General features: G+C 45.3%; 5 protein-coding genes and 3 non-coding genes across 11 annotated transcripts; 2 read left to right on the top strand and 6 right to left on the bottom strand.

Annotated features, from left to right (window-relative positions):
* Positions 1-71: 71 nt before the first annotated feature.
* Positions 72-3723, bottom strand: Sod3 (Superoxide dismutase 3). 2 transcript variants are annotated; one of them, XM_001361451.5, is made up of 6 exons: positions 3587-3721; positions 1888-1958; positions 1591-1818; positions 1307-1535; positions 1222-1243; positions 72-378 (listed from the first exon to the last, which is right to left on the bottom strand). In XM_001361451.5, exons 2-6 carry the CDS (start codon positions 1948-1950, stop codon positions 270-272), a joined length of 651 nt encoding a protein of 216 aa, XP_001361488.3. In that variant the 5' UTR covers positions 1951-1958; positions 3587-3721; the 3' UTR covers positions 72-269. The 2 variants fall into 2 exon arrangements, with proteins under 2 accessions (XP_001361488.3, XP_033233548.1); XM_033377657.1 differs by having other exon boundaries at positions 112-623; positions 3587-3723.
* LOC6898753 (persulfide dioxygenase ETHE1, mitochondrial-like) lies at positions 3609-6688 on the bottom strand. Of its 3 annotated transcripts, none has more exons than XR_004468639.1 (8): positions 6597-6688; positions 5991-6061; positions 5839-5898; positions 5637-5781; positions 5208-5571; positions 5028-5146; positions 4557-4968; positions 3609-3767 (listed from the first exon to the last, which is right to left on the bottom strand). XR_004468639.1 is itself a non-coding variant. In XM_015184881.2 (7 exons), the coding sequence occupies exons 2-7, from the start codon at positions 6051-6053 to the stop codon at positions 4913-4915; spliced, it is 807 nt and encodes a 268-aa protein (XP_015040367.2). In that variant the 5' UTR covers positions 6054-6061; positions 6597-6688; the 3' UTR covers positions 3609-4912. The 3 variants fall into 3 exon arrangements, 1 of the variants encoding a protein (XP_015040367.2); XR_004468640.1 differs by having other exon boundaries at positions 4666-4968; XM_015184881.2 differs by having other exon boundaries at positions 3609-4968.
* A 167-nt stretch (positions 6689-6855) lies between these two features.
* Positions 6856-20287, bottom strand: sprt (PDZ domain-containing protein sprite). The gene is made up of 5 exons (XM_002138698.4): positions 20074-20287; positions 13137-13237; positions 8707-9104; positions 7646-8635; positions 6856-7573 (listed from the first exon to the last, which is right to left on the bottom strand). The coding sequence occupies exons 2-5, from the start codon at positions 13212-13214 to the stop codon at positions 7192-7194; spliced, it is 1848 nt and encodes a 615-aa protein (XP_002138734.3). The 5' UTR covers positions 13215-13237; positions 20074-20287; the 3' UTR covers positions 6856-7191.
* Positions 9196-10848, bottom strand: LOC15382869 (persulfide dioxygenase ETHE1, mitochondrial). Its single transcript, XM_004444314.3, has 4 exons — positions 10209-10848; positions 9997-10141; positions 9562-9925; positions 9196-9500 (listed from the first exon to the last, which is right to left on the bottom strand). The coding sequence occupies exons 1-4, from the start codon at positions 10413-10415 to the stop codon at positions 9326-9328; spliced, it is 891 nt and encodes a 296-aa protein (XP_004444371.1). The 5' UTR covers positions 10416-10848; the 3' UTR covers positions 9196-9325.
* Positions 14484-14602, top strand: LOC6898751 (5S ribosomal RNA). The gene has a single exon (XR_053505.1). It is a non-coding gene; the product is annotated as a 5S ribosomal RNA (ribosomal RNA).
* On the top strand, positions 16924-16995 carry TRNAT-UGU (transfer RNA threonine (anticodon UGU)). The gene has a single exon. It is a non-coding gene; the product is annotated as a tRNA-Thr (tRNA).
* Positions 20288-23160: 2873 nt separating the features above from the next.
* TRNAT-UGU (transfer RNA threonine (anticodon UGU)) lies at positions 23161-23232 on the bottom strand. The gene has a single exon. It is a non-coding gene; the product is annotated as a tRNA-Thr (tRNA).
* Positions 23233-25849: 2617 nt separating this feature from the next.
* LOC6898748 (uncharacterized) lies at positions 25850-27970 on the bottom strand. Its single transcript, XM_002138697.3, has 3 exons — positions 27794-27970; positions 26694-27725; positions 25850-26637 (listed from the first exon to the last, which is right to left on the bottom strand). Exons 1-3 carry the CDS (start codon positions 27895-27897, stop codon positions 26007-26009), a joined length of 1767 nt encoding a protein of 588 aa, XP_002138733.2. The 5' UTR covers positions 27898-27970; the 3' UTR covers positions 25850-26006.
* Between the last annotated feature and the right edge of the window lie 21 nt (positions 27971-27991).

Genomic DNA, 27991 nt, shown 5'->3' with positions numbered 1-27991 from the left:
ACTATCGGAACAAGAGCTTCTGGCTATCTTCGGCTACTTATCTAGAGAACGACAAAAGATTCAATGGAGGAAAGTATGTAAAACAAATTTTATTATCAAACAATTCAAACGTAATACAAGTAGCTTAGTTATTTTCTTCAGTGTTCTGGTTTGGGTGGATAATGCTGTTGGAGTATTATTAATGTATGTGTTTTTGTGTGGTGTGTGTGTGGGCGTGCAAGCGATCTCTAAGATGAACGATCCCATGCCACATGCTCACCATGCCAGAGTTAGACGCTGCGCGAGAGGAACAGAGCAACGACAACGGCGAGAATGGAGAGGGAGCTCCGCAGGCCTCCGACGCCACCATCGCGGCAGGGCCACTCGTCCACATCCGAGCTGTAAGTAGAGTGGGTGCACAGATGTATTCTAATCTTCAGCTAGGTGGGGAGCGGATTCACAGATAGAACGGGTGCGGATACGGATATGGGTATGGGTACGAGGGATAGCGCTGGAGTGGATAGACAACATGATCTTGTGGCTCCTCATGGGGCACATAGTACAGTGGGGGCTGATGATGGACATGACGTGCTGATGGTGTTCGTATAGGTGCTGTAGCTTCTTGTAGCTGTTGTGGGGCGCCACTGCAAGACAGAAGCCAGACCAGAAGTTGAAGCTAGCATAGATTGATGAACTCGAGAGCGTTGGTTTGGGGTTAGCAAAACGTAAGCCTACTCCTTACAATACCTCTCTATATGTAGGAAGTTTTTTTTCGATACTCACTAATGGTAATGATGTTAGTACAAATTAGGGGTAGCAGGGGTAGCCAACCCTCCGCGATAGCCACCCCGCACGATTGAACAATCGATGCAAGAGTTTGTTTAGGCCAACAAAAATATGAATGAGTTGCTATATATACTATATCTCTATGTATATATGTTTCAATGAATATGTATAGCTTAGATTTCGGTTAATTATTGTTGTTTTTATTACACACACACACACGCAGAGGCGGACAGAGTCAGTGAACTGCGACAGCGGTTAATAGAAGAACAAAAATAGTGTGGTGTGTGTTTGTCTTTGTGTGGGAAGAATGGTGTGGATGGAGTCTTAGGGGGGCGGGCGAAACAATCCATTAGCCAGGGTTCTTGGGACTGAAGTTACATGTATACGAGTACTTATAAAAGATATTCGAAAGCCATTCGATTTTGTCTTTCTTTGATGGAAGAGAGAGATATTTACTTGACACCAATCACACCGCAGCCTGCAAGGGAAAAAAGTATTTATAGAATTAACCAATTAAAGAGACATTCTGGAGACTCCTCACCGATACGGCCTCCTGCATTGCCCGTCTTCTTGGAGTCGACGTGATCTCCCAGTCCGAGATCGTCCTCAAGCTCGTGGACAACAACGGCACGTCCGATAATGCCGCGGTTGCCGGTTAGACTGATCACTTTGTCCGTGTATGTGATGTCAATGACTCCCGAGGAGTTGACCTCCAGGTTACCCAGATCGCCCACGTGACGTACCTCATGGTCGGGACCGCCATGATCAACCTGATCAAAGGAAACACTCATGAGTCAATGAATAAGGAGACTCCCGTCAACCCACCTTGTCGGGATTATAGTGAGCCCCAGTGCTGGCACAGCCGTTGCTCAGATCCCCCTTCTCGTGGACGTGGAAGCCGTGCTTGCCCTCCTTCAGGCCCTCCAGTTGGACACGAACATGGACATTCTGGCCGCAGTCGTTCTGCGTAAAGGTGACGTTCCCCTTGACCTGGCTGCCGTCCGCTTGGGCGGGTCCGCTCACATAGGCGATGGCCTCTATGGGCGTATTACGCTGCAATCGGGATTCAATACGTTATTATAGTTCTGTGGAAGATCACCTCGCACCTCTGTTAGGACTCACCGTCTGAGCAGCAGCACAGATTGTGGCACAGAGTGCCAGGGTGATGGCAATACTTTGCATCATATTTCAAGCTGAAACGGAATAAGAGATCATGAAAGATCGAGTAATGCTTCGAAGGACAGTGAATAAATGGTAAATAAAATGGAAAGGTTTCGAAGTCCAATCATATAGTCCGGTCGTATTTGACAAGACTATGTAGAACTAGCAGAACTATGATCACCCCTACAAAATGCCATCGCTCATCTCTATCATCTCTATCATGTACGTCATCAGGTGAATATTCGCTTGATTTGAGCACTCTGTCCGTCCATTGTCCGTCCGGGCAGTTGTGTGCGGAATTAAAGCGTCTAACCCCAATTTACGAAGCGATTTGTGGGTCATATATGATATACGATATACGAGTACCCATCTGTATAAATGTACAGACACACACTAGTCACTTTAAATAGCATTTTTCACAGGGTTAAGCGTGGCTTTGGGTAAGGTCAATCAACAATCTCTTTTTCATACGCACTTCATTTCCAATGCTCAATGGATGAAATATTAGGGGGAGGGAGAGTTGTTTCAGAGGAATGCTCGTTCAATGGCCGGGTCTCGGTCTCCCGCTTATCAGTTTGCAGTCTGCGATATGCTGGAGATTTGGCTGGGAACACGTACCTGCTCTATCTTTATCTGCACTCGAAATGTGTGTGGCATAATTTACGATTCTCACGGCTATGTTATGGCTTCTTTGCCTATCGTCGTCCGCCACTTGTCCGAGGAGGCCCTATCTGGAAGCCGAAAGGCGATTGTTGGACCTTTCTTTGGGGCAACGCTATTCGTAGCTTGTTTCCGTTTTGATATGCAATCATTGTGTATATATGGGTGACCATTGCGACAAATTGCGGATAATCATCATCGTTTTTTCATCAAATGGGTGTTATTAGGGCTTTGTTGGGTTCTTTCCTGTCAGAGAGGTGTAATTGATTGGATAATAATGGGCAAAGGCAAGAGCTATCAGCTTTGCTGAGCTCCCGAGTCTCTGGATCGTTTTCGAATGTGCCCAAGCTAATCTGGCCAACTCTTGAGGCATGACACTTATAATTATTTTTGAATTTCTAGAATCCAACACCGACTATAGATAATGCTGAACAATTGAATTGGCAAACAATGGAGTTGAGTAAACGATGCAAAATATGCAGATAAGAATGATACATTAGTTTCAATATCATAGATAGAAGATTGCAAACAAGTGTTCAGAGGTTCTGTGGGAGTAAAATTCTCCTGATCAGAAACGACTCAGCAGAAGCAAAGCTGTAGGTAGCGCCTTTGTGGATTGTGTGGGGACTTGACTGTAATGAAGCTTGGTTTCCTCTCGACAGCTTAAATTGGGACTCAAGTGCAGTTTTACACCCACACCTACACACACAGACACAGTATAAGAATAACTGGTTACTTTATTTTAACCCATCCAAGGGCAAGTGACGAACGCAGCGCGAAAAAAGAAACAAAAAAAAAAAAAAACAGTAAAATAATGAACAACAAAAATGCTTTAAGTGCGTTTTGCGGTAACTGGTTTCAATAAGAAATATCAGAGTCCATAAATTAAAACTGGCTCAGAAACTCTCATTTCCCATTGATCTACGTTTCAGCTTTATTAATTATCTTCACCTTCGTCAATTGTTCCACTCACACTTGTTCTTTTCGTCTGGGTACTCACCTTGTTAGCGACTAGTACTTAGTTCTGATTCCTTCTATTTCCCGAAAAACAACCGTTTTGTGCACTTGTCGGTGGAGAACTGCGAGCAAGTCTCGGGCTTTGCTGCCGCAAATTGACTCTTTGACTGGGAAGAGAGGCGCACCTGAGATCAGTGCTGCCAGGTTTTGATGGTGAATAATAGCTAGAATTGAAAAAAGAAATGCCCAAAGTGGCTAAAACTAAAAATAAATAGCCTTAAAATTCAGCTAAAACTAAATCCACCTCAGCATCCTGCTCTTGACTGTTATAGTATATGTCGTTTTAAAAAAATTAAATTCAAATCTTTCAATGGTAGTGGTGGTAATATTTTCTGTCTGCGCAATCCTATAACATTTGAAACAAAATTAACATGCGTGCAAAAATGATTAACTTGAAAAGAACCTTTTATAGGCAAACTGTTGCACAATTTAGTTTTAACTAGTACCCGTTCCACATCAGCATTTGGCCGTGGGCATTTGGGACCGTGAATAGCATTTGTAGGCTAGCACCTCTCCATTTGAACGAATTAATTGTATCGTACTTTATACTATCAATGTCGGTGATCTTACTATCTTCCAGAGCTTTCCCAATATCGTTGGTATTTTTTGCCGCAGCACGTTTCCAACGGAAAATACATAGAGTTTCCTAAGAACTTCAAATTTATAGGGTAGTCTGAAATTGAACAGAATCAAAATCTTGCTCTAATGAATTTGAAAAGATAGTCCACTTTTAAAAATGCTAGATCTAGCCTGAAATGGGCTAAACTGGCAGCACTGCCTGATTTCAGATCGGATCGTTTCGTGTGGCTGAGAAATCTGGTCTCCTCTCTCAATTACTCTCTCACACTCGCAAAGCTTTATCAAGTGCTGAATTTGAACGGTACTATCAGGCGGATAGTCTAAGCATTTAAACACTGGAAATAGCTTAAGAGCTATCAATCGTTTTGATTTACTTTTCAATTGTATTTTTCAATTAAGTGTTTAATAAAGGCACAATTATTAGCCCTTATACAATGTTTGCATTCTTCGCAATTGTTCAAACGGCTGCCGGGACACGCTTACGTGCGGTTTATTTTAATAGTTTATCACCATCTCGTCACAAAATACGTGCTCGGCTCGTGCCCACACTGGCGGCCAGTGCATAAGTTGTATACTGAAGCATTCACTATCGCGTCTCTCAATACGTGCAAGGCTTGTACACTGGTGGCTATAAATGTATAGTGCATGTATGCCAGAGCTTCGGTCAGCTTGTATATTTTTTTCAATGCATTTATTTAATTAAATTAACGTTATATTTATTTTTCATGGACTACTCCTTTGGTATATCGTAGACTCCGCACTCTCGATTGGCAGGCAGCGAGACATCTGAAAGAGATCCATTAGTTACGGGATGATCCTATACTTGTAGCTTTCAATAACACCACCTATCTTATTGGGATATGACAAGTTTAGATTATCCATGATTTGAATAAACTCCTCCAGATCCTTGGTCAGCCGGGGGTTATAGCGCTTCTCCTCCCACACGCTGCTCTCTAGTTGTCCTCTGTAAGGATCAACGCATTAGCACTCGATCTTCCCTTTATTTTGATGTTCCTGTATCTCACTTGTAGTCATGGGCCGGGTAGATGCGATAGTTCTCGGGCAGTATAAAGATTTTGGTATGGACATTTTCGTAGAGAAATTCTGAACTGCCCTCCTGGAAGTCTGTGCGTCCACAGCCGCGTATCAGAACCGTGTCGCCAGTGAAGACGCAGGCCTGCTCCTTGATCACGTAGCTCATGCAGCCATTGGTGTGGCCCGGAGTGGCTAGGACATCAATGACATGGCTTCCAAATTCAATACGATCGCCCTCCCTCAGATACAGATCCGCTTTGGCTCCGCTGGCGGCGGCAATCATCGACTGGCAGCCAGTCAGCTCCCTCAACCAGCCGCTGCCCGTAATGTGATCCGCGTGCATGTGTGTGTTGACTTGGGAGAAATAATAAATAAGTGATATTAGTTCCTATATATGTATAGTTACTAAAAATACTCACTTGCATATTTGAGCTTGAAGCCCAGCTCCTTGACCAGCTGGGCATCTCGCTTGGCCTGCTCCAGCACGGGATCGATGATCACGGCCTCTCCGGTCTTCAGGTCCGCCAGCAGGTAGCTGTAGGTGCTGCTCTCCTCATCGAAAAGCTGTTGGGAATCAGTTGGGACAGTTGCTTACCGTTTACATTAAAGGAGAGTACGTACTTGACGGAAGAAGAAGTCCGATGTAAAGGGTTGGCGCTCCGGCAGGCTTGATAAACCATTCTGGATGTTTTCCAACAAGGCAAGCAAAGTGCAGTATGAGAATTTAATAATGGATTGTCGTTGTATCGAGTTTTAAAACTTTAGGGTCTTACCGGCAGAGCAGTCGCACATATTGAGGCACATAGTGTCAGGGCAATCGCAAGAATTCGCAACATATCCCAAACTGAAAACGATGAAGGGACGCACCATTGTATCAGGCACTTCAATTCTGGTACTCAATGATTGAATTATGATGAGGTGAGTGTTTTTTTTATCGCTTATCGGTCGCCAAGTTTCGGTTTGAATATTTTTGCTCTATCTCTAATTTATGGCTGTCACGGTAATGGACGGTACCCATTTTCCTGTCTGCCCGATATTTGTCAAACTCCCTATCTAAGGAACTGATTATGTTTGATAATAGCTCAGAATGATAGTATTATCATACCCTTAATTTTATTTCGCATTACTCCTTTTGGGACCTAAAGAGTTGGTTATTTTTATTTCGATTTCCTAAACTGACTTACAGACAAAACTAAATACACTCAAATATGGTATAGATGCTGATCGGGAATGGAATTTTCGTTGCCATTAAGTATAGAAAGGCATTAGTATGCATAGAAAACTTAAGCATACCCTATAGAAAGGGTAATTCGTCCATTCAATTTATAAGTGATATGCATTTCGTTTCTAAGTACTAAGTACTTCTTTTAAGTACTCACCTTTCTCTTGAGAAAGGAACCAAAACTCTGTATTCTTGGAGGTCTGCTAAGAAACTGTTTCCAGTCTGGAGTAATGTGAGTTGAAATCAACTTTCGAATGGGGATCTGCTCTTATCTATTCATGATTTAGGTGCCATCAAATAAATCTTATCAGCATCAAGAGTCACATAAAATTTACGACTGTGTGGGGGCCGGTCCGTCACTGGTGGCTATAATTTCCCGAATCAAAATAAATTCAGCACAAAATAAAATGAATAAGTTTATTTGTGTATTTACATTAATGTCTGTTTAAATTGTGCTAATAAAATCATCATACAATAATCTCTCAATTATCAGGTCTGCTTATACTACAAGACTATAGCCAAGCCCTACTTATCGATGTAGAAAGTAAGTACAGTGCACACCGAGCTCTACAACAACTACGATATAGAGTACAAGTGAACCTCCCAACAATTTACGCAAGAGACTGCTAATGGTAAACGTAATTCTAATTATAATTTTGCACATGTCCGCCTGTTGGTGTCAACTGCCATCTGCTAGCAGTCGGGGGTTAAGATAGTTCCATTAACACTACGTGGGGGGTGTTTTCCACCCCTTAGATGAGCTTGTGCCTGCCCAGAGAGGCTGTGTGCAGCGGACTGCAGCTCTCGATGAGCATCGTCTGGCCCTCGTCCGTGGGCGAGGCTGTGCTCTTGTTGTGGTTGTTATTGTTGTGATGCATCCGTTTCATCGGCCGCTTCCGTTCCAGGTCGTGGCCGGGGTGCAGTTCCACGGTCTGCAGGCTCTGGGCCCGCTGCAGCGACAGGCGGAGGGGCTTCTTCGGTGGCGTCGGTCGCACTGTGCGGGTCTCTGTCGCTGCTCTGGATTCGTTCTCGCTGTCAAAGTCCAGGGACTTGACGCTCCTCATATCGCTGGGCAGGCGGGTGCGCAGGGTCTGCGCCTCGCTCTGGCGCGGCGTTTCCCGTCGACGTTCCAGTCTGGGAAGACCATAGAGATGTATGGATGTATTAGTATGGATGGAACCTAGCGGAAATTCTCTGTTTACATACCCGTTGTACTGGTTGAGGTGCTCCACACTGCGTGCATGAGCGCTCATCAGATGCTCGCGGTGGAGCTGCTGTTGCTGCTGGAGGGGGTCGCGTGGCCGACGCTCCCGGTGACGCTCCTTCTCGCGCCTGTGGTGCTGCATGTAAGCGGAGTCGCTGTTGATGGAGATCTTCGAGGCGGAGAGCGACTTGGAGGGCATGGAGTACATGTGGGGAAGACGCTCGCGCAGGTCGATGTGGGTGTTCTCCTTGATCAGGGTCTTGGTCACATGCGCGGGCGTCTGGGCGCTATCATCGCCCATCAGTTCAATTGGCTTGCCGCCCACCAGGGTGGTGATGTAGTTGCCCCGCTGGAAGATCAGCGGCTTCTCGGGCGGTGTCGAAGGGGGAGATGAGATACTAATGCTGGTCACGTGCTGCGACTGGTTGGTAGGTGTCTGATGCAGCTGCTGGTGCTGTTGGTGCTGCTGCTGCTGGTGATGTGGCTGCTCCTTGACTGTCTGCAGCTCTTTCACCTGCTCCTCCAAGTAAGAGATCCTATGCTGCAGTCGCATGTTGTTCTCCTTCTCCTGGTCGAGCTGCTTCTGGGGGATAGGGAGGGATTTCTTGCGCAGCACCACCATTTGGCACTTTCCGGAGTTGCCCACATGCTTCTGTAGCTCCTCTTTGGTCTTGCTGGTCACCAGTCGCCCGTTGATCTCCAGAATGCGATCGCCCTTGTACAGTCCGTCGCCCTCCAGGGCCCACTCCACATAGAATCCCGGCTGATCGGCCCGCTGCTGGGCTGCCCATCGTCCGGACGTCGCATGCACCGCATGCAGGCTGAGCGATACCCCAGAGCTAATAATATTGTAGAGGGTCTGGGCCTCCGGCTTGGACTTCTCCAACCTGGACTGCAGGGCCCGAGCCTCCTCCACTATGGAAAGCATCTGAAGCTCCTCCCGGCCGAGGGCATACTCCAGCTCTGCCTGACGGATGCGTATGTCGATGTTGCTAAGGGCGGAAGAGAATGGGATGGGAATTAGCTTTAATCTTCTTCGTTTTTATATGCTTTCATTGCTTACTCTGTGATGTCTAGCTTCTCGAGGGCGCTCTTTAGGTTCTTGATCTTGATGCGTTTATTTTCCGCCTCGGACTTCAGTCGGCTCAGCTTTTGCTCGGCTGCCGGCTTCTCTGAATCGTCCAGCGGCGGTCCGCTGGGCCGTGGCAGCTTCCCCAGACACAGCTGGATGCGCAGATTCTGGATGACGGCCTCGCGATCCTGCAGAGCCGAACGCAGCTCCTTTGACTCGCTGCGCGTGGAGCGGGATGAGAGCGTTCCGCCCAGGGAGCCGCCCTTGCGCCGTCTTCCGGTGGAGGAGCTGTGGGTGGTCGTGTGACTGCCCTCATGGCTCTCGGCTGCCACTGCCGTGTGGAGACTGTACTTGGCAGCACTGCCACAACCCTTCGGATTCAGAATGGTCTGTGAAAATAGGAAGAAGTGACAGAAATTAGTTGACATTCGTTTCTTCATGGGAAAGGATCTGTTTCTAGAGTAACGTCTAAGATCTGGGTTGAATATGGATTGCAAAAGTATTTATTTATATTTTGATAGATTACAAATTTCTTGGAAGTATTGTTCTATACGAATATGTTTTTTTAGATGCACTTGTAGTGGCTTTATAAGGATCTAATTAGAGTGGGTTACTCCTTGGGTATATCGTAGACTCCACACTCTCGATTGGCGGGCAGCGACGCATCTATCTTTTTGGGATATGGCAAATTAAGGTTCTCCATGATTTTGATAAACTCCTCCAGATCCTTGGTCAGACGGGGGTTATAGCGCTTCTCCTCCCACACGCTGCTCTCTAGTTGTCCTCTGCAAGGATCAAAGTGTTAGCACTCGATCTTCCCTTCATTTTCACTTTCCTGTAACTCACTTGTAGTCGTGGGCCGGATAGATGCGATAGTTATCGGGCAGCGTAAAGATCTTGCTGTGAACATTTTCATACAGATTCTTGGGGCTGCCCTCCTGGAAGTCTGTGCGTCCGCAGCCGCGTATAAGCAGTGTGTCGCCAGTGAAGACGCAGCCCTGCTCCTTGATCACGTAGCTCATACAGCCGTTGGTGTGTCCAGGAGTGGCCAGAGTATCAATGACATGGCTCCCAAAATCAACGTGATCGCCCTCCTTCAAGTGGCAGTCCGCCTTGGCACCGCTGGCGGCGGCAATCACCGACTGGCAGCCAGTCAGCTCTCTGAGCCAGCCGCTGCCCGTTATGTGATCCGCGTGCATGTGTGTGTTGACTGAAATACGTGCGTGGGATGATGAAATTATCGCCAAGGTGACAAGAGTGCCCCTTCCCCAGCTCACTCACTGGCATATTTGAGCTTGAAGCCCAATTCCTTGACCAGCTGGGCATCTCGCTTGGCCTGCTCCAGCACGGGATCGATGATCACGGCCTCGCCAGTCTTCAGGTCCGCCAGCAGGTAGCTGTAGGTGCTGCTCTCCCCATCGAACAGCTGTTGGCGGTGATGGTTAATCTCGACTGAGAAATTTCATCAGTTGCGTCAGATGCGGGTTACGTACTTGGCGGAAAAAGAAGTCCGGCGTGAAGGGCTTGCGTTCCGGGAGACTCATTGTTCCGAATTGACTATGGACTGATCGTTGTGATTGCGACTCTGGGTTCCGCTGGGCACTGCGGACTGAGCTACTTCTGGCCAAGATCGTCTGATTCTGGTGGCTGACTGATAGCCGCTTGAGGGCTGACAACATACTGCGGCCAACGATTCGCATTTTTTTCAATTTCCCAGTGCGATGGGGACGAGCAGAGCTTCGGTTCTAATGGGGTTTGCTCGGTCGGTTTTAGTATTCGGTGTTCGGCTTCTGTTCTGTTTACTTGTTATATAAGCACACAACTTTTTCTAGTTAAAAATTAATCGGTTGGCTTATGGAATCAAGTTTCCTAATATTGTAAATTACTGATAATTGAGCACTTTTTGTTGTTGCTTGAGTTTCGCGTCAGTCTCTCGTTTATCACATTTATCACAGCACAATTTTTAGCGGTAATGCCTAGCAATCGCGAAATCTTTGCAGGTATATGTAGTTTACAAAAAACACTTATCTTATGGCCAATTTTAAAGAAACAAACAAAATTTTAACAAACAAAGAACGTCAGCAACCGGACTACAGACAAATCAGCTGATTAGGTGAGATTCGCTTTCTCCCCAACTTTTGACGCTGTTCGAGCTTTTGGGGCTTTTGGGGCCTGTCGGTGGAACCTGTTGCTCTGCCACAACGAAAGCTTTTCGAGCTATGTTCATAAATGTGTATGTTCCATGTAAAAATCATGTAGAAATGCCATTTCAGTCGGCCTCGGCCAATCTACTCGGCCACTGATGCTGATCAAGAATATAAAGACTTCATCTGGTCGGAAAGCCTTTCTTCTGGGCATTACACACAAATCTAATATACCCCTAAACTCATTTTGATTATCGGGTATAAAAAATCTTGTGGGAATAATGAATGTTTCATTTTCAGTTGCAGTTTTTAATCTCGTTCCCACAGGATAACGCTGCACAGTGTGTACTTCCTCCTGCCACATGAAACAATTTGCACACCACCCCATAAGCCCCGAACCGAACCGAACAGAACCGTTACAAAGTCTTGTCTCAGCTGCACTTAAGTGCAACAACCACCGCCTTGACATAACTGAAGCTCCCTTTCACCCCTCGCTGGCAACCCTTACCCATTGCTTGAGGAAGTTGCAGTTGTTGAGAAATTTGTACAAAATTAATAACAAGCAGGGGAAGGAAATCGAGACTGGACATTGTCCAGTCCAGAGGGAGAACGTGAGAACTTCTTCGTACAGCGGATTGGGCTATAAAATTTCTTGACTTTTCATTCAGATCATAAATAAATTTGCATATATTAAAAGAGAGTTTCAAATATCAAATGCGGGCAGGGCTCTTTTCCTCCATGCCGTTGAGTAATTGATGTAATTTTGCGGAAGGAATTAATTGACCGTTGGAATGGTAGGGATCTGTGTCTGTCGTCAAGAAGGGTGTGAAATGCAGCCCGACTTTGGGGTGCGGCTTGTGGAAGGTCTTCGAAGAGTGTACTATGCTGGTTTTCCCTACCAGTCGCGTTGCGTTACTCAATATTTGGGCAATGCAAACTATTTGTTCAGCCATTTGTTATGGCCAATTTACTGGCACTATTTATAGATACAGTATTATTGCTACGGCAGCCTCTCCAACACCCCTTGACTAAACACCTGCCGGTTAATGAGTCGCATCGATGTGGATGCTGATGTCCGATGCTCGAACGCAGACAAAACAAAAAAAAAAAAAACATACGAGTATTCGTCACTCACTCTTGCTTTCAATCTTTTCGCTGCGAGTGAAAGTTCCATTGTGGCGTCTGTCCGACTTCTTTCCACTAAATTGCTAAGCAGAAATCATTTGTGAATATTCCTCTCCCCATTGCACCACAAAAATAAAATATCTCCAACATATGAGAGAGGTGAGTGAGTGTACTGAACCCAGATGTTAAAGATCTATGGGTTCATAGGCTACACTTTCCCAACACTTTGACCCTTTCCAGCTTGGCGAAACTCAAAACTTCACTTCCTAGGATATGATCACAGGGAATTCTCTTGTTTCATAAATATGCTACATCTATTGAATCATAATTTCACTTTTCACACACTTATTCATTCCACTCACCTCACTGGGCGGGGGGTGCAGTATGCAGTATTTCACACATATGTAATACTCGTGTCTGGTAAAATATTTAGATACTCGAACGCCCAATCGGTTGAATGCAACTCTTAGGTTGCATCGGAATGAATGACTTTGCATTGTTGTGGGCCGCGTGAAAGTGTTGCTTAAAAATGCATTCAAATGCATTTGCAATTAATTGTCGAAAACTGTTTGTGTTTTGGGGCTCTGCCATTTCAATCTTTCCGAGTTTTCAACTCTTTATTAGCTGGCATTTATTTCTTGGCGAGGGTTACTTTTGGTGGAGTGCGGTGGGACCTGCAAGGGTATCTAAGACTTCGAATTGAATATCAATATCCCTCTGCTACGCTATATTTCGTCTGGTATTTGCTTGCTTGTAGCTTTGATTTATCGTTGGCTATTTGCGAATTTCATTTTCGACAACTTTCTAGCGTGAAACAATGCAAAGTACCCCCGAATGTACGTATAGTCCGCTTAGTACGAGTACGGTCTATGTATCTGCCTAGTGGTCGATGTTTGTCTGGGATGGTGATGGGGATGGGATGTGCGTGTCAACATCTAATTAGCGTGGATAGCATTTGGCGCTCTTATATAATCGAATCAGACAATGGGGCAGGGCAGGAGCAGTGGAGGCAACAAGCGATAGATGTTGCATTAATTATGTGTAAACATACGAGTACCAGCATGTTTCTGTCTATTTCTATAATGTGGCCTTACACAATCGTCGTGGCTTGCATAGCTTTCTGTTTCAGTTTCTGCAATCGAATGAACTTACCATGGAGGCGGATTTCTGTTTGGCAAACGCGCGATGATGCGCGGAAATCGGTTCGCTAACCACACTTCCGGTGTCCATGATGGAAATCGCTCAGCTCAGCACTGCAAAAGAGAGACACAAGAGAGCAACATTAAGTGGCATGCTGGATGGTAGTGCAGTGTGTTTGGGTTGGGTAAGTTGACAGTGATGTATCTGTGAGTGCACTTTGAACTTTTCGCCTGGCAAGTGGACAGCCCCACCAGACAGGCCCAGGCTGTAGCCTCCTCAAAGTCACTTTAATTTGCGTTCCGCTTCGCAAGACAAAAACAATTGCCAGACAGATACATACATACATGTATACATGTATGTGTATCTGCTTGTTAAGCCCCTCAATATTATGGCATATGAGGGTATACTAAAATATAAAGATAAGATATGGCCAAAGATATAGCCCAGAACCTATGACAGCTTTCTGTTTCCCAATAATCTGTATTTGCATACGAGTATTCATTCTGTATACCTCTGGCCAGAGGAGTTTCGTTTCCCTTCAAATCATTTTTCAAATCTCACTAGTTAGAGGGTACCTTTTAGTCGGAACACTCCACTCTTGTGGGGTAGGGTTCTCGTGTGTGTGCTTGTGCAATTTTCGGTTCGCTGCTCTTAACAACTTTGGCACGTTACATTTACGATTCGGTGAAGCCAGTTTAATTAGGCGAGAAAAAGAACCTTCCTTCCTCCCATGTGTCAAGATTTCGTTCCATCATATCATTCATATTGCGAGTACGAGGGGAGAGTGGCGGAAAGAAATGTTCATCATATGCAAATGAGCTCTGGTGTTGCTGTGGACGCACTTTCGGTGGTGGCAGTGGCAGTGGCAGGGCACAACAAAGAAATGCATTCGATATGCAGATTCGCACAGCCGCAAGATAGACGCTCTGGGAGATACAATCTCACAGATGAGGTTGCATAGATCACATTACTTAATGTGCCGGCAAAGACAACGGCAACTCTTTTTCACTCTTCCCTGTATGGGTTTTCACTTGTTTATTTTGCCTTTGTCGGCTTCGGAAGACAAAGCCCTTCCATTCATACGCGTACATGGCCTGCACGGCGGATGCAATTGTCATAGATACTGGTGACATACTCGTAGAAAATGTATCTCATACGAATGGAGCAAAGGGCTTGCCAAACACCGTTATCTCGGCTTTTATTGGCCTCTAAAGCGGTAGAAAAACGAGTTCTATGGAAAACAGTGTGAAGAACAAGACCACCCACCGACCTAGAACAAATGGGTAAAACTTTCGTTGAAAAAGCTCTCGAAAAGTGAGCTTTTGTGGCTTATAATTGAAGTTCCAGCGGACGACTTTCGCCAACGACCATACTACGCTGAATACATCGGTTCTCGTCCGATCACCGAAATTAAGCAGCGTCGGGCGCGGTTAGTACTTAGATGGGGGACCGCTTGGGAACACCGCGTGTTGTTGGCCTTGTCAGCAAACTTTTTGCTCCTTTTTCTAGTTTTCTGTCTTTTTCTGTTTTCTGTTCTATTCAGAATTTACTAGTACTTAAAGCCAAGTGTGCAGCTTCCTCTGCTCAGTCTCTTGTATCCGTATCATCTTTATCTAATAACATCACTTTGACATTGTAATATTTTGCTTGGGAGCAAGTAAGTCATTAGTCTTGGGGAATAATCATCATGCTGGCAACGCTTCGAGCAGCGTTCTACAAAATTTAGCTAAGACCTCCATCAGCATGTTGTCTGGGTCTGTCTTTTGGGGCCTATCTCTGGGATTGCGTGCTGGGACAGGAACTACCTGGGAAAAGCCGCGGCGAGAGGAGTGGGGCTGAGTTGTTTTGGTTAGCTCACCCAATGTGGGCCTATCATTAATCTAATTCCGCTTTAGTGTCTAATTATGGGCTAGATCTGGCCTGAACGAAAGCCCCGCCGAGTACTCGCACATTAGCAGTCGGATTCGGATCTGTCGCTGGCTGAAGTTTGTTAGATCGCTTTGCTAATGAGCTGAAATTAAGGGGATCTAAGAGGAATCTAGCAAGAATACGCCAGGGGTATCTGGCAGGTAAACTATCGCCAAATTGCAGCAGTGTCGGTTACTGTGGTGGCTGTGGGAAAAGTCTGTCAGGCATGAAGATCGTTCAACTACGAGTATTCTATATGCAGACACAGCCATTGGGAGCTACCTTATATGCATGTAATTATTATTCTTGAATTTGCGTGGCCAACTTTGAAGGGTTCTCCTTTTGTCTTCTCTCCCATTTAATAAGAACGAGAGCAAGTGCAGCGACTGCCAGCTCGGGCAGAGGTGTTTCCCAGGCCTCGTGCATGTGGGCGCTGAAGCCACTGAAGCGCAACCAGGGCAAGAACAAGTACAAGTGCCTAATAATTAAGTTAATGGAGATGGTTACGTGAGCTGTAAAGGATACGACAGGGCGGAGAACATATTCGAACAGCAGAGCATTTGTGAACTAGCGACTCGGATCAATATTGTTTAAAATTCCCTCAAGATCTACACGATCCCCTCACGAGTCCATCTCTATCGTTTGAAGTACAGTCAGCTCTATAATCATTTCCATTAGTCTACATTTACGTTTCGCACGTTTCCGGCGTCCGACTGTAACCCAAAGAGGGAGACAGCCATAGAAACATGACAAAAAGCCAAGTTTATGAAGCAATTTGGCTCAAGGTACCGAAACAATGTTTCAAGCCAAGAACAAGCTGCAAATTGTGATACGTACTACCCGGACTGTACTCTTAAATTCAAGTTGCAAATTGCATTTTCCACGATGACGATGATGATGATGGCCAAGCAACTGGAACGATGTCCACTGGACAGTGGCAAGTAGCAAGTGGCAGGTCGAGGTGGCAAGTGAAACTTGTTCGAATCCGAATTTCGGTCTAGTCGAGAGATCCCATGCGACTTTATCAGCCATTGGACGTGCCGTTGGGTGCTCCGCTTTGGCTTAACGCACACACCAAATGACCCAAAAACCACAAAACGATGACACGTTTATTCCGTTTTTCCCGTGTATCATTTGTGTCTAGATTCCAGCGGAATCTCATGTCGCCTAACTTGTCGGCCAAGGTCTCCACGGGATCGGAGACGTTGACTCTAACTGCGATTCTGTTGCAGATCATAAATTCCAATCAGCAGAGATCTCAATCAGTATTCGATGCCTGCCTGGCTCTCTATAGGTCCATATCATATGCATGCCGTTGAGATGTCAGTCTTGTCATTAATATTATTATGGGTTTTTAAAACACACACTTCCCACACATCCAATAGAACTTGTACATATGAAAATCCGATGTAGAGAAACAAAATCAAAATCCAATTTACAAAATCTCCCCTCTTCTCTCTATACACATTCTCTAATGTATTTAGAAGGCGTATCTTGCCACGCCACTTCTTCTGTTGGGCCCCAAGCCTGTTTATTTAGTTTCGAACGCGCCTACAAAATTGTTGCGAGATGAGCTCAGTGCCAGCCAGTGTTCGCCCCCGCAGCTTGTGGAACAATGCAAATTAAATTGCTCAATTGCTTAAATGGAGATGACACCTGGTTCTAACAATAGTATGTGTATACTATAGCACGTACATTTATATAAAAAACTCGATTTAATGCTGTGACGCTTGGCTTAATGCAAATGAAGAATCGCCCTGAGAGCTCCAGCAAACTTAACACTTTATTTACATACATCGTATGGTCTCTGTTAAGCTTTTCCAGAATTCTGTTAAGAAGCATTCTGTTAGCGCGTAAATGCTATGGGCCATCGGACGCCCGTCAAGCAGAGGCCTCTTTAGCTCAGTGGCAGAGCACTGGTCTTGTAAACCAGGGGTCGTGAGTTCAATCCTCACAGGAGGCAACTGCCAATTTTCTTTTTATTTTCATTTAAAATATATTTACGCTAATTTTGAATGTATTTCATGGGTTGCAAATTGTCAGCAAGGTCCATATAATTATTAAAATTAGCTTAATTCAGTTATTAACAACCTTTATGAATAAACATTTGGCCCCAAGGGGGCAATGACGAAAAAAGGTTGTTTTGCTTTTTTGTTTTATTGGGGTTTTCTTTGAAACCTTAACCCTGCTCGGTCGTAGTTTCCAAACAAAACACCTGCGTCCCCGCTGGGTATGGTATGTGTTTAAGTAATTTATGAGCTGATATTTGTATCGTTTCACACACATTCGCAGATACAAATGTACCCAACAATTGGCATGGCTTGTCGTTTACACATATGTGAACAAGTGTCACTAAGGCAGGCCGCGGCATTGATAATTTTAATCACACTCGGAGGCTGCCTGGTACATAGCCTACGAAATGGACCAGTAAAGATCATACTGGAGACCGGCATCTGGCTGAGAATAAGCTTAATGTACTTGACATAAATACGGAGATTTTGTTGTTGTTTTCGGGGCTTATGTTGGGCTAGAAGAGTTATCTCTTTGAGTGGCATTGCCTTAGAGGTCGTTGGCTTCCTCACTTGCTATGTTGTTCTTATACTCAGTACCTGCTGATACCAGAATTCTTTGTTGCTCAGGTCTTCAATTGATTGCTATTATAGGAGGGTTAATGCTTGTAAGTAGGTGAACGTGTTCATAACGCGTACAGTGAAGCCTCTCTTTATCGTGGAATGCTCGTACTGCGGTGGGCATTCTTTGTTTTGTGAGAATTCGCTAAATTCGACTTGAAAATCGAATGCACAGTGAAGCTTACACTTGGAACACTAAGCGGATAAAACAGCATTCTACAAATTTTGCTCTTTTTTCTCGTACTCCTTAAAACAAGAAAACAGGTAGGTTTCCTTTGTTCTTTCCATTGAAGGAGTACCGTACTAGTTGTTTGTTGTGCAGCTGTTGCCGTCATGTCAGCTGATAATTGCCCATCATTTCAGTGGGCAATTATTCTCGTATACTAGTAAATGTCTGAGTGAATATCGCTCGCTCACAGTTAGAATGTCAGCTGCTCAACTCTCTGCTGGCTGGCAGTGCAGATTGGGGTCGTGAAAGTCTCCGCACTGGACAAATCATCTATGCAAATCAATTCTAGAAAGTCGGCTTAATACCAGACTCAGATCGGAGGCTAGGAAAGTGCAAATTGCCCATGGCCTAGCCTGGCCTGATCTGCTGATCGGAAATACGTTCATATCGCAACGAAAGCGAATTCGAAATCAATGGCTTGGCTTGGTTTATTTTTGGAATGGAGACTGGCTACTCTCATTTTAATTGTTACAGCTTCTCGGCTGAATGAAAGTGAAACCCCAAGCCGAAACAGTTAGAGATATTACGCACACACACAGCATGAAGATGTATGCAAAGTTATCTCAAATCTGGGGCTTTCTATTCCCAGTTACGAGTCGAGTAGCCAAAAACAAAAGGCGGCACACAGTCCCCTGTTGCATCTTCGTCCACGCACAGACACGACCTGAAGCCCACATAAAAATAAAATACAGCCATCCACAAATTTACATATCAACAAATACCTAAAACACAACCAAACTTTGATTAGGTTGTTAGCATTGAAAACATCAAAAAGCAGACAAAAGTCAAAGGCAAACCAGCAGAAGATTCCGAAGAATATGTAAATAAACCTCTCCAGAGAGCCGGCCTAGACATCCTGTCAAGTCGATAAAGGGTTTGGTCTCGAATTTCAATGAAGAAATGGAAATAGAAACACACAATTCGGTTAGAGCGAACAATTGTTATTCAAATGCATTCAACGATTCCCAAAAGGAAATATCTAATTAAAATTAATGACAAATCCGAGATGCAGGGAGGAATGGATACAGGAGAACCTGCCACTGCATTTACCCCGAATCCACTAGAACCCAGAGATCGGAACGGAACAGAACGTTTCAGACAGAACCTGAGATCGTGATCCAACCGCAGAGACTTCATATGTAATTATATGGTCAGAGATCGGATACTCCGACGGCGACTCATACATATTTGACTGATTGATTGCCGCTGCTTAGGAATGCCAATAGAGGCTCCAACCTCATCAGTGAATCAGTTTTTGCGAGAAACTTTGAACTTGATTGCCGTCCGACTGTTTGCCGCTTATCTAAGCCACGTCAAGAAGGCAAATCGTGTTTTAATGGCCAACCCGACCGACGCCAGCCAAGTAATTTATTTATGAGATTTCAATTTTCTCCAACTCTTTTGTTATGATAAGGTGGCAGATCTGAAAGTCCCTCCACCATAAATATTCAGATATCAGAACAGAACCATTCACGGAGAGTAGAGGGGATTATGTAAGGCAGGTGCCAATAGAAGATCTTTGGGAGGAGTGGCCTTCCAGCAGAGGCCCCAATACGCCGGGGGAAAATTGCTCCATCATCATTATTATTGCTGTGACGACCTCGTTTGGCGCTGAGGTTTGTTTGCACTGTACGAGTATTTAGAATGCACTAAGCCAGCGACAATTGATTCGATGATGAACCTTTCGATTTCAGCAAGTGATTTCGACGATTGTTGGAAACTGTTTCGGAGCACGGATCGGATCGGCAGGGGCTTAACCAATAACCGAACAATGGAAGCGCTCTCAAATGTGCACAAGAGTCAATGGAAACATTTCATTTCATTGCATTTGATTGGCGATGGAATGGGACATGGCAGGGCAGGGCATGGCCGGGCAGGGCAGGGAGGAAAGCCTCAATTTGGTCTTTTGTGCCAATTATTTACACTTGAGACATAAATCAATGATGTCGATGTTTAGGCCGATTGTTTGGTTTCGGCTTGGATAGGCATTTAAAACCGCATTGCGACCGTCACTAAAAAGCGAGCGGCACAGATTTGTTGTTAATTATATTTTTAATTTTTTCGCTTAATTATTTCCGTTGGTTTTCCGTTGAATTAAGACTGTGTTTCCTTTGTTTATAGAGCCTTCCTCCGGGCGGACACAGGAAATTTACTCTTGAAATAACTGAACAAACACACTCACACACATAGACAGCGGCGCAGGCGTAGGAGTTAGTTGTCTCTCCTTCTCTCGCTCTACCACTGGATTGCTGATTGAAGAAGGTTCAAAAGTCGCGCAGGCGCAGGCGCAGCCGACAGCACGAAACGAAACGAAGCGAAACGATATACCACGAAGAGCGAGAGCCACAACGTTGTTGGTCGCGTCTGTTTTAAGACTGAATTTCATGGCTTGATCAGTAGCGCAGCGAACGCAGGCGCACATTTACTCTCTGGTGGTGGAATAAGGTACGTACACACATGATCATATTAATAGGTACACCTTGAAATTTTTCAGTTATAATCAGTTTTATCGTACTTTAAGTTTTAAAAATGTCAATTGGTGGCAGTACCGCGACAAATAAATGAGACATGGAAACTGCAGAATACCAGAGTTTTTATCGATTTTTATCAATATAATACGTAAATACAAGGTGAATAATTTCGAAACTCTTGTCTTTTTGGCCATTTAAGAACTATTTTTTTATCTACAGTCTAAAAATAAACAAATTATTAGTATTTTCTCTTTTTTTTCTTTCTTATGGTACAGAATATTTATGTTTAAAAAAAAATATATCCATGAGGCAAACTTTTGCTAAAGATTTTTGAGGGCCAAACAATTAAAGTTTGAAATTGGCCTAGTTACTCTATAAGACATGATGCCAACTAGTAAATACTAACTATACAAAAAAGAAATGATAATCAGTTTACAAACTTTTTTCATAAAAATACTTGAAGTGATCAGCCTGACATTGACTATGAAGTACAAATGGATCTCTTTTCTTTTATATATAATAAGTGAGAGCTAATTTGAAATTTAAAATATTGAATAAAACCCTTTTCTGTTATTTTAAAGTTTACGTTGGTGTGTGTACCTATTAATATGATCATGTTTGTAGATACTCGTGTTTATAATTCCCGCTCTACGAGTCAGATTTTTCGTTTGAGCTAACTCTCCTCTTCTCTCTCGGCGTTCGCCTGGGTGGATGATTTTGTGCTGAGAGGGAGAGCGCGAGAGAGAGCGCGAGCGCGACAGGGAGAGAGCGAAGTGCACTGGGCTGTGTGTCTGTGGATTTATTGGGCCAGACGCGACCCGATGGTGATTATAATGGTTAATAGAGTTCCAGTGCATTGAACCCCACTCCCTCGCCTCGCCTTGGCTCTTGCTCTTCTCTTGTGGGTGTCTTGGATATTTTGACAGCTGTCGCGGCTGCGCTGCTGCAGCATCCGAGATTTTTACGACTGCACTGCCGCATCTTGGGATTGCCTTGCTCATTTGCCTGCCGCTCCAGTTGCGTCATCGCCAGGCGGACACATGGTGGTGCACTCACTCTTATCTCTCGTCAGTGTGCAACGCTCCAGTGAATGCGCTCGTGCGCAAAGTCAATTAAAATGATCACAACAATCCCGAAGAACCCCTTCACCCGGTGCGAGGGATAGGACACGATGGGATCTGATATGATAGGGTGGGATCGTGGTGTGTAGGGGTTGCTGTTGCTGCTGGCGTTGATTGTATTTCCATCCATTAAATGTAGCCCAAAATAGAAACACAACAACCAAAATTCAAGAGCACACATAAATCAAAATTATACAAATGAAAAAAAAAGGAAAAAAAAGGATTACGCATGCGCCTCTCACGCGCTTAAAGTGCTCGACATCCCACCCCACCCCACCATTCCACACGACCCTACTAATTGCGAAACTTTTTCGAGTTGATATCGTTTCGATTAGCTAATGTGCGGCCCCGTCTGGCTATAAATCAAAACAACCCGACAAAAGTGCGGGCCAGCCCATCGCAAAATATGGATACGAGTGTTGTATACCAAAAAGCTGGAGAGTGAAATGTGCTTTACCGTTGTGCCGCTGGACCGGGGTCTATGGGTCTCGTATTACAAAATAGACCAAAAACTGTTAGCTCATTACCATAAGCGTTCGTCGCTTCAGTCTTTCGTTTCTCCAGCGGTCGATAGAAAGAAGAGACTTTGTCGGCCAGCCAGAATGGAGATTCGAATCGAAGAGGTATTTGCTGCCTGCCAAAAATAATTTAACCAAAGAAACAACACTTCCTCTCCATAAAAAAGAAGAAGAAGTGGAGGGAAAACAAAGGAAAATCACTTGTCGCTGTCAGTTATACATGGCTACACTTTTTATGGTTTTCCATTTCCATCCCAAGCGAAGGAAAACATCAACAAAAAAGGGAAAAAGAGAAGACCGCAAGTGCCTGGAAAAACTCGACCTGCTTTGGGTTTCCACTCTCGGATTCCCAGAACGAGATTGCGGGGGCAAAGGCCACAGCAAACATAATAAATTCGAACATTTGTGTGGCACTTGAAAACAGAACGGAGACGACTCTGGCGGTAGGCGAGGGAGGGGTCGGGTTTTGTATGCTGTAATTTATGCCAAGTGGATGGAATTTCGATCCCCAAACAAGTAGCCCAGTTGTAACCTCAATTAAAACTGAATTTATGCCACAAATGAAAAGCCATAAAGAAAACACTCTGCTCTGCAGCTACCTGGAGACATGTTTCGTGTCTCTTCTACCCTGCTCCCGTTCCCGTTCCCCTTCCCCACTCCCGAGGTGTGCGTGTCCATGGAGCATTTCGAAGATCGCGAGACAACATAAATTGTGTCACTAACTGCAATTTGGGTATTAACCGAGCACGAATGAGAGCGGAACTCGAGCGCATATCTGGAACGCTTGAAAGTCCTTCGACTAGTGGGACAGGTGCACCACTCGATCCGTGGATGGAACAGACAAATGGAATGAGCTAGAGGTAATAAAGAAGCTGACGGAAGGAAGAGGATTGTCACGGTAGCACAAAGGATCTTTAAACGGAGGGGCTTCAGCCGCTTTTCAATACCTTTAAAGATTTCCCAAGACACTTCTATGAATCGAATAGCAGGGATACATAATATAACTAATCCTCTACCATTGACAGACATTACTTTCGAAAGGTATCTTATCTTTCCATTAGTCAAACATGTGCAAAAAAGCACTCGCGCGACTCCCACCATCCCATCAGATACATGTGATGGTATGGTAATGGGGATGGGAGCGCGGAATCTTGGGAAATGCCTCCTGTGAGGATTGAACTCACGACCCCTGGTTTACAAGACCAGTGCTCTGCCACTGAGCTAAAGAGGCCCACATTTTGAGGGCGTCCCAGAAGCGAATTTCAACAGCCGAATTTCGAATGTCTCCGAACAAGAGCTGCGCTTGCAGTATGTAGGTACTAATTTTGTATCTTTTTGTACGAGTATCTGCGACACAAAAGATAGCATGCGACAGACGGTGAATAAAATCGAGGCGAGGGGAGAACATATGTTGACACAGTTGTTCTTATTCTTTGGCCCGTTTTCTCCGGGCTGATAAATGCTTTTAAATATAATTAAAGGAAAACGCTGTGGCAAAGATGAAGGAGAGTTTGGTAAGGGGATGGGGGAAGGAGAGATGGAAGACCCAAGGTCGGACCGACCGGATATTAATTTCACAAAAATTACACACATTCGTCGGATAATCAACATTAAGATCGGCTTTCGGGCGTTGCGCTTCAGTGGCCCATGACAATTAGGGCCAAAGAAATTTCGGGCCGACTCCGACTCCGGGCTCACCTGTTGCCAAGAGTCGAGAGCTGTTGATGGGAGATGTGATGCGAGATGGAGCCATTAGGACTGAAATGAAAACGACATGCCCAATGAACAAATATTTTCACATCATCATTTTGATTGGCACGCATGTCCGCGGGTGTGTGTTTCTACTTGCGTGTGCCCGAGTGTTGAGTGCAGTTCGATTTCAGTTTCGAGGCAGCAGTGCGTGCAAAATGGATCAACGATCTTTGCGCTTCAGTTAGAGCCAGGTCGGCAGTGCAGCGTTGTCTGTCTCTGGCCGGGAGTTTCCTCCAGAAACTACCCAAATACCCAATCGATTAGGACGACCTCATGTTGCACCAAGCTGCTGAATTTTCCCACAAGGCGCACAGCAGGACGAAAGTCGAAGAAAACGTGAAAGAGCGGCAGCGCCCGACACGAACAACTGTCGCGTGCTGTGCGCCTGCAGAACTTTAACAGCTGCTGGTAATGTGTCACTCTGTTGGGGATAGGTATAGGGATCCCGATCCCTAGGGATAGGCCAGAATGGAATTACCAGAAATGACCCGGAATTCTAAATCGCATTAAAACGAGAACACATAAACCGCAAAACGATTTCCAATGCGTCGTAAACCTCTTAATTCTCTCTTTCTGTATCTACGCTATTTTTCCCCGTGTTTTTTTTTTGCCAATCTATCCGAAAAGTGTCAAATGGAAACAAAGGATCGCAGAATTGGGTAAAAAATTGCCTGATTTAGTGTAAAATTGCTGGGCAACAAAAAAAATCAGATATGCCGAATAGAAATATGAGGCTAATGCATGCCGACAGCCAAAGGATCGTCATTAGCATCCCGAACAAAGATCGAACGGCAAAAAATGGCATAGGGAGAGGGAATACTCGTACTCGTACCGCCAGGGGGGCAGGCAGCCCAATTCATCACAGTCTGTCACTCCTCATCCCTGTCGCTCATCTCTCTCGTCTGGCTAGGGCCATCAATCTCAGGTTGTAACTGTATTACAGGGACAGTCCGCGTGATGTAACAGCTTACCAGCCTGGTCCCCGGTCCTCGCCCTGCAGCGACGACTGCGCCTGCGCCACGTGCCACATCCAGTCGCTGTTCTGTCCTGTCCCTTCCCCTGTGCAGCTGCTGTTGCCGCCGCCGCCGACGCCGACGCCGCCGCACTCGCACTCGCACTCGCACTCGAGACTCACATTTTCAACCCCCTCAAAAGGGGTTTTGATCGGGGGATTTTCAGAGGGAGGGAAGGGAATGGTGGCTGGGCTGGCCTGGCCTGTCCTGGCCTGGCCTGGCAGTCTGCTTTTTCCCGTTTAGCTTTTGTTTTCCACTTGAGCTGAAGCACTTTCCATTGTTTTGTTGCCTTTGTACACACATTGCAGTGCATTTTCCGTTCGTGTTTTGCTTTCTTTTCGCTTCTTTTGAGTTTTTAATTAATGTGAACTGATTTGATTGCAGTCTGAAGCGCTTTCCACGCAATGCGTCGTCTACCCCTTATGGAAATCAAATCAAATTATCGCTTTTGTGCACTTCTATTGACCCCCCAGTGACAGTTCCTGTTCAAGGCAGAAGGGGCGCCACATGTGGAGAAGAGGGTTATGGGTTGATCAGGAAAATTGGAAGTAGAACCACAGAGGAAAATGTCAATGAAGGAAGTATTCGTACTAAGAAAAGAGTTTATGAAAGGTGTGCAGTTGAGGAAATAATGGAAATTTGATGCCTTCCTTTGGGGCAGAAGGAAGTGAAGGCTAAGAAGAATGGGGTTAAAAAATCATGAAATCTTCATCGAATGAGCGCTGAGTGAAATGTTTTGTTAAAATATTTCATTCGCATGTTGTCCTAACGTATTTGTGGGACTGTTGTGGGACCTACTAATTATAGATAATCAAAGATTTGTTTGTATCTGTATCTACATGCTTTATTCCAATACCTATCATCACTTCCTCGACTAATCGAGAGATTGACACAATTTATGGCCACAAATGTGTATCTTTCGTGTGATTTACATTGAAATGAAATTTGAATGGGATCGCTATACAAAACAGAGCCAGACACAACACAAATTGCTAACAAAACTTGATTTTTTGATCAACATAGACCTCAATTTATATAAATTCCGATCCGATCGGCTCAAATTAATTAAGTGGCACACTTTAATTTGCATACATTTACATTTATTTAAAAAGATTTATATTTAGTTTTTAAGACCAAAATAAGACAAGGAACTTTTACAGTGAACGACATAATACATAAAACTCTTCTTATGATCACATTTCCATTTACAGACAGACAAATAGCCGAACGATTTAAGGAATCACAAAGCACTTATATAGTACGTTCCCTTGCAGACAGCACATTTATATTTGCTGGAGTTCCCCTCGTCGAGCGGCTGCAGGGAGTGGAAGTACTTGGAGATTACGTCCAAGATGTCCTGGCGATGGCGCTCAAGGAAATCCACAGCAAAATTATCATAGGTGTGCACGCAGTGCATTAATATCCGATAGAGAACCGTCTCCGTGGAGACGAACGTGTTCAGGGTGCGGTCAATCGAGTCGATATTCTGTTCCACAAAGGTACGCGTCATTTCCATAAAAAGCTGCACCGCCTTATCGCTAAAGTACCGGGCCAAAGCGTCTAGCACGTCCGCGAGGTTGCCCGGACTGCTGATGTGCTCCACAAATTTGCTGCCAAATTGAGTGGCCAGCATTTCCAGATTCAGGCGCATCTGTCCCCCGCTGCCCAGGCTCACAATATTGGGCAGCACAGTGGCGCCCAGGGCACCGACCACAGAAGCTCCTTGCGCAAGATGCGCATTGATCTTGTGCAGGCTGAGCAAGGCCTCCTTGAATGGTATATCATTAAAGGTGCGCACAATATCAAACATTCCTCCGGCGGAGCCGTTATGCAGCTTTCTGGACTCTTGCGAGATTTGCCTAACGACTCTTCTGCAGGATAATCGAACTCTGTAACAGTGAATAAGTATGTGGTTTTGATTTCTTACCTGGTTTGATCGCGCAGCGCGCGCATCAACGTTGATCTATTGGTCACTTTGGAAGCTATGCGGAGATTATTAATGGAGTGCGTGAATATAACCAGGCTCGAGGCAATCTGCAGGATATCCAGTTTGGACAAGGTCTGATCGTCGCCAACTTTCAAATATAGGTCGTACACACCGTTGGCCACACCCGTGCCGGATATGACAATGGAAGACACATTGATGCCCTTCACGGCGAACTGAGCGGCACAGTTCACTTCGGTGTCGGCTGCGGCCACTCTGGACATAAGTCGGGTAGCTCCGGTGGCTCCCAGGCCAACCACACCACCGGCCACGCCTAGCCATTGGCCCCGAGCTTCGCTGTCCGTGATGGAAGTGGACTGACCATGTCGCACACGATCGTAAAGGCGGTGGGCCGAGCGCAGGGTGCTATAGGCTGCCGTTGCAACGCCCACAGCAGTGGCGGCCAGAACGATGGGTCCGCCGACGGGAACCGCCAAGGCGGCAGCCAGGGGGACACCTGCCACAAGGCTACCAACAGTCGCCACCTTGTCGCCGATATTGAGGATTTTGTGCCGCGCTCCAGACGCTGGCGTGGGATACACCATTAGCTGAACTCCAGGATCCTCGTCGTTGGTGAAGGTGTAAATGCCACGACTTGGAGCTATCATCATGCCCTTGGGCAGGGTATTTCCGAAGACATACTTCTCCCAATTGGCATAGACCCGGCCGTGTTCGTCGATGAAGATCATGCAACATTCCTCGCTGTTTTCGCCCTTCATGCACTTGCGGGTGCGGAAGACAGGATGGCAGCTATAGGTGGTGGACTGCAGGGCCAGCTCTGCATCCATTTCGGGCGTGACCAGCACGTAGATGATGGCCGAGAGCAGAGTGCGGTTCGTGTACTTCCGCTGTAGCCACACATTTCGGAACAGTTGCTGGCGTTGCTTGGCCACCTTCCTGCTGGTTTTGGCCTCATTATTTAGGATCAGATTTTTGATCTTTTGCTTTAGCACTCCAGCCTGATCTGGGGCTAGTCTTTGGGGAATGCGGAGAGCATGAGTAATTAAGATGTTCTATGCAATTGCATAATCCTATGTACGTACGAGTCCCAAATGATTTCCGAGCGCAGGGCGCTGCTTAGACCAAAGTCCCGTTGCACATCGTAGGCCGAGCGCGTCATTTGCTTCTCTTCTGATGCTTTTCTCATGGAATCTCAGGGGCGCAGCGAGCACATTCAAACATTGAAAAATTAACATTAAGACATCTATTAATTTATTAAAATGTGTCAAACTATAGTTTGA

The sequence above is a fragment of the Drosophila pseudoobscura genome, chromosome 3 (assembly GCF_009870125.1).
Source record: "Drosophila pseudoobscura strain MV-25-SWS-2005 chromosome 3, UCI_Dpse_MV25, whole genome shotgun sequence".
Taxonomy (NCBI): domain Eukaryota; kingdom Metazoa; phylum Arthropoda; class Insecta; order Diptera; family Drosophilidae; genus Drosophila; species Drosophila pseudoobscura.
This window is presented reverse-complemented; position numbering and strand designations above follow the sequence as displayed.

Excerpts from the sequence above, each read along its gene's own strand:
- Sod3 (XM_033377657.1), bottom strand. The coding sequence starts at position 1,950 with ATGATGCAAAGTATTGCCATCACCCTGGCACTCTGTGCCACAATCTGT. Across the intron at positions 1,536-1,590 it reads CTCACTATAATCCCGACAAG|GTTGATCATGGCGGTCCCGA; the intron begins GTGGGTTGACGG and ends TCCTTTGATCAG. Across the intron at positions 624-1,221 it reads TGCGGTGTGATTGGTGTCAA|TGGCGCCCCACAACAGCTAC; the intron begins GTAAATATCTCT and ends TCTGTCTTGCAG.
- LOC6898753 (XM_015184881.2), bottom strand. The coding sequence starts at position 6,053 with ATGTTGCGAATTCTTGCGATTGCCCTGACACTATGTGCCTCAATATGT. Across the intron at positions 5,899-5,990 it reads TATGTGCGACTGCTCTGCCG|AATGGTTTATCAAGCCTGCC; the intron begins GTAAGACCCTAA and ends GAAAACATCCAG. Across the intron at positions 5,572-5,636 it reads CTTCAAGCTCAAATATGCAA|TCAACACACACATGCACGCG; the intron begins GTGAGTATTTTT and ends ATTTCTCCCAAG.
- LOC15382869 (XM_004444314.3), bottom strand. The coding sequence starts at position 10,415 with ATGCGAATCGTTGGCCGCAGTATGTTGTCAGCCCTCAAGCGGCTATCA. Across the intron at positions 10,142-10,208 it reads CGGACTTCTTTTTCCGCCAA|CTGTTCGATGGGGAGAGCAG; the intron begins GTACGTAACCCG and ends CACCGCCAACAG. Across the intron at positions 9,501-9,561 it reads TATCCGGCCCACGACTACAA|AGGACAACTAGAGAGCAGCG; the intron begins GTGAGTTACAGG and ends TGATCCTTGCAG.
- sprt (XM_002138698.4), bottom strand. The coding sequence starts at position 13,214 with ATGGACACCGGAAGTGTGGTTAGCGAACCGATTTCCGCGCATCATCGC. Across the intron at positions 9,105-13,136 it reads AACAGAAATCCGCCTCCATG|ACCATTCTGAATCCGAAGGG; the intron begins GTAAGTTCATTC and ends CTATTTTCACAG. Across the intron at positions 8,636-8,706 it reads GAGAAGCTAGACATCACAGA|CAACATCGACATACGCATCC; the intron begins GTAAGCAATGAA and ends TTCCGCCCTTAG.
- LOC6898748 (XM_002138697.3), bottom strand. The coding sequence starts at position 27,897 with ATGAGAAAAGCATCAGAAGAGAAGCAAATGACGCGCTCGGCCTACGAT. Across the intron at positions 27,726-27,793 it reads TCGGAAATCATTTGGGACTC|ACTAGCCCCAGATCAGGCTG; the intron begins GTACGTACATAG and ends CATTCCCCAAAG. Across the intron at positions 26,638-26,693 it reads GCGCTGCGCGATCAAACCAG|AAGAGTCGTTAGGCAAATCT; the intron begins GTAAGAAATCAA and ends ATTATCCTGCAG.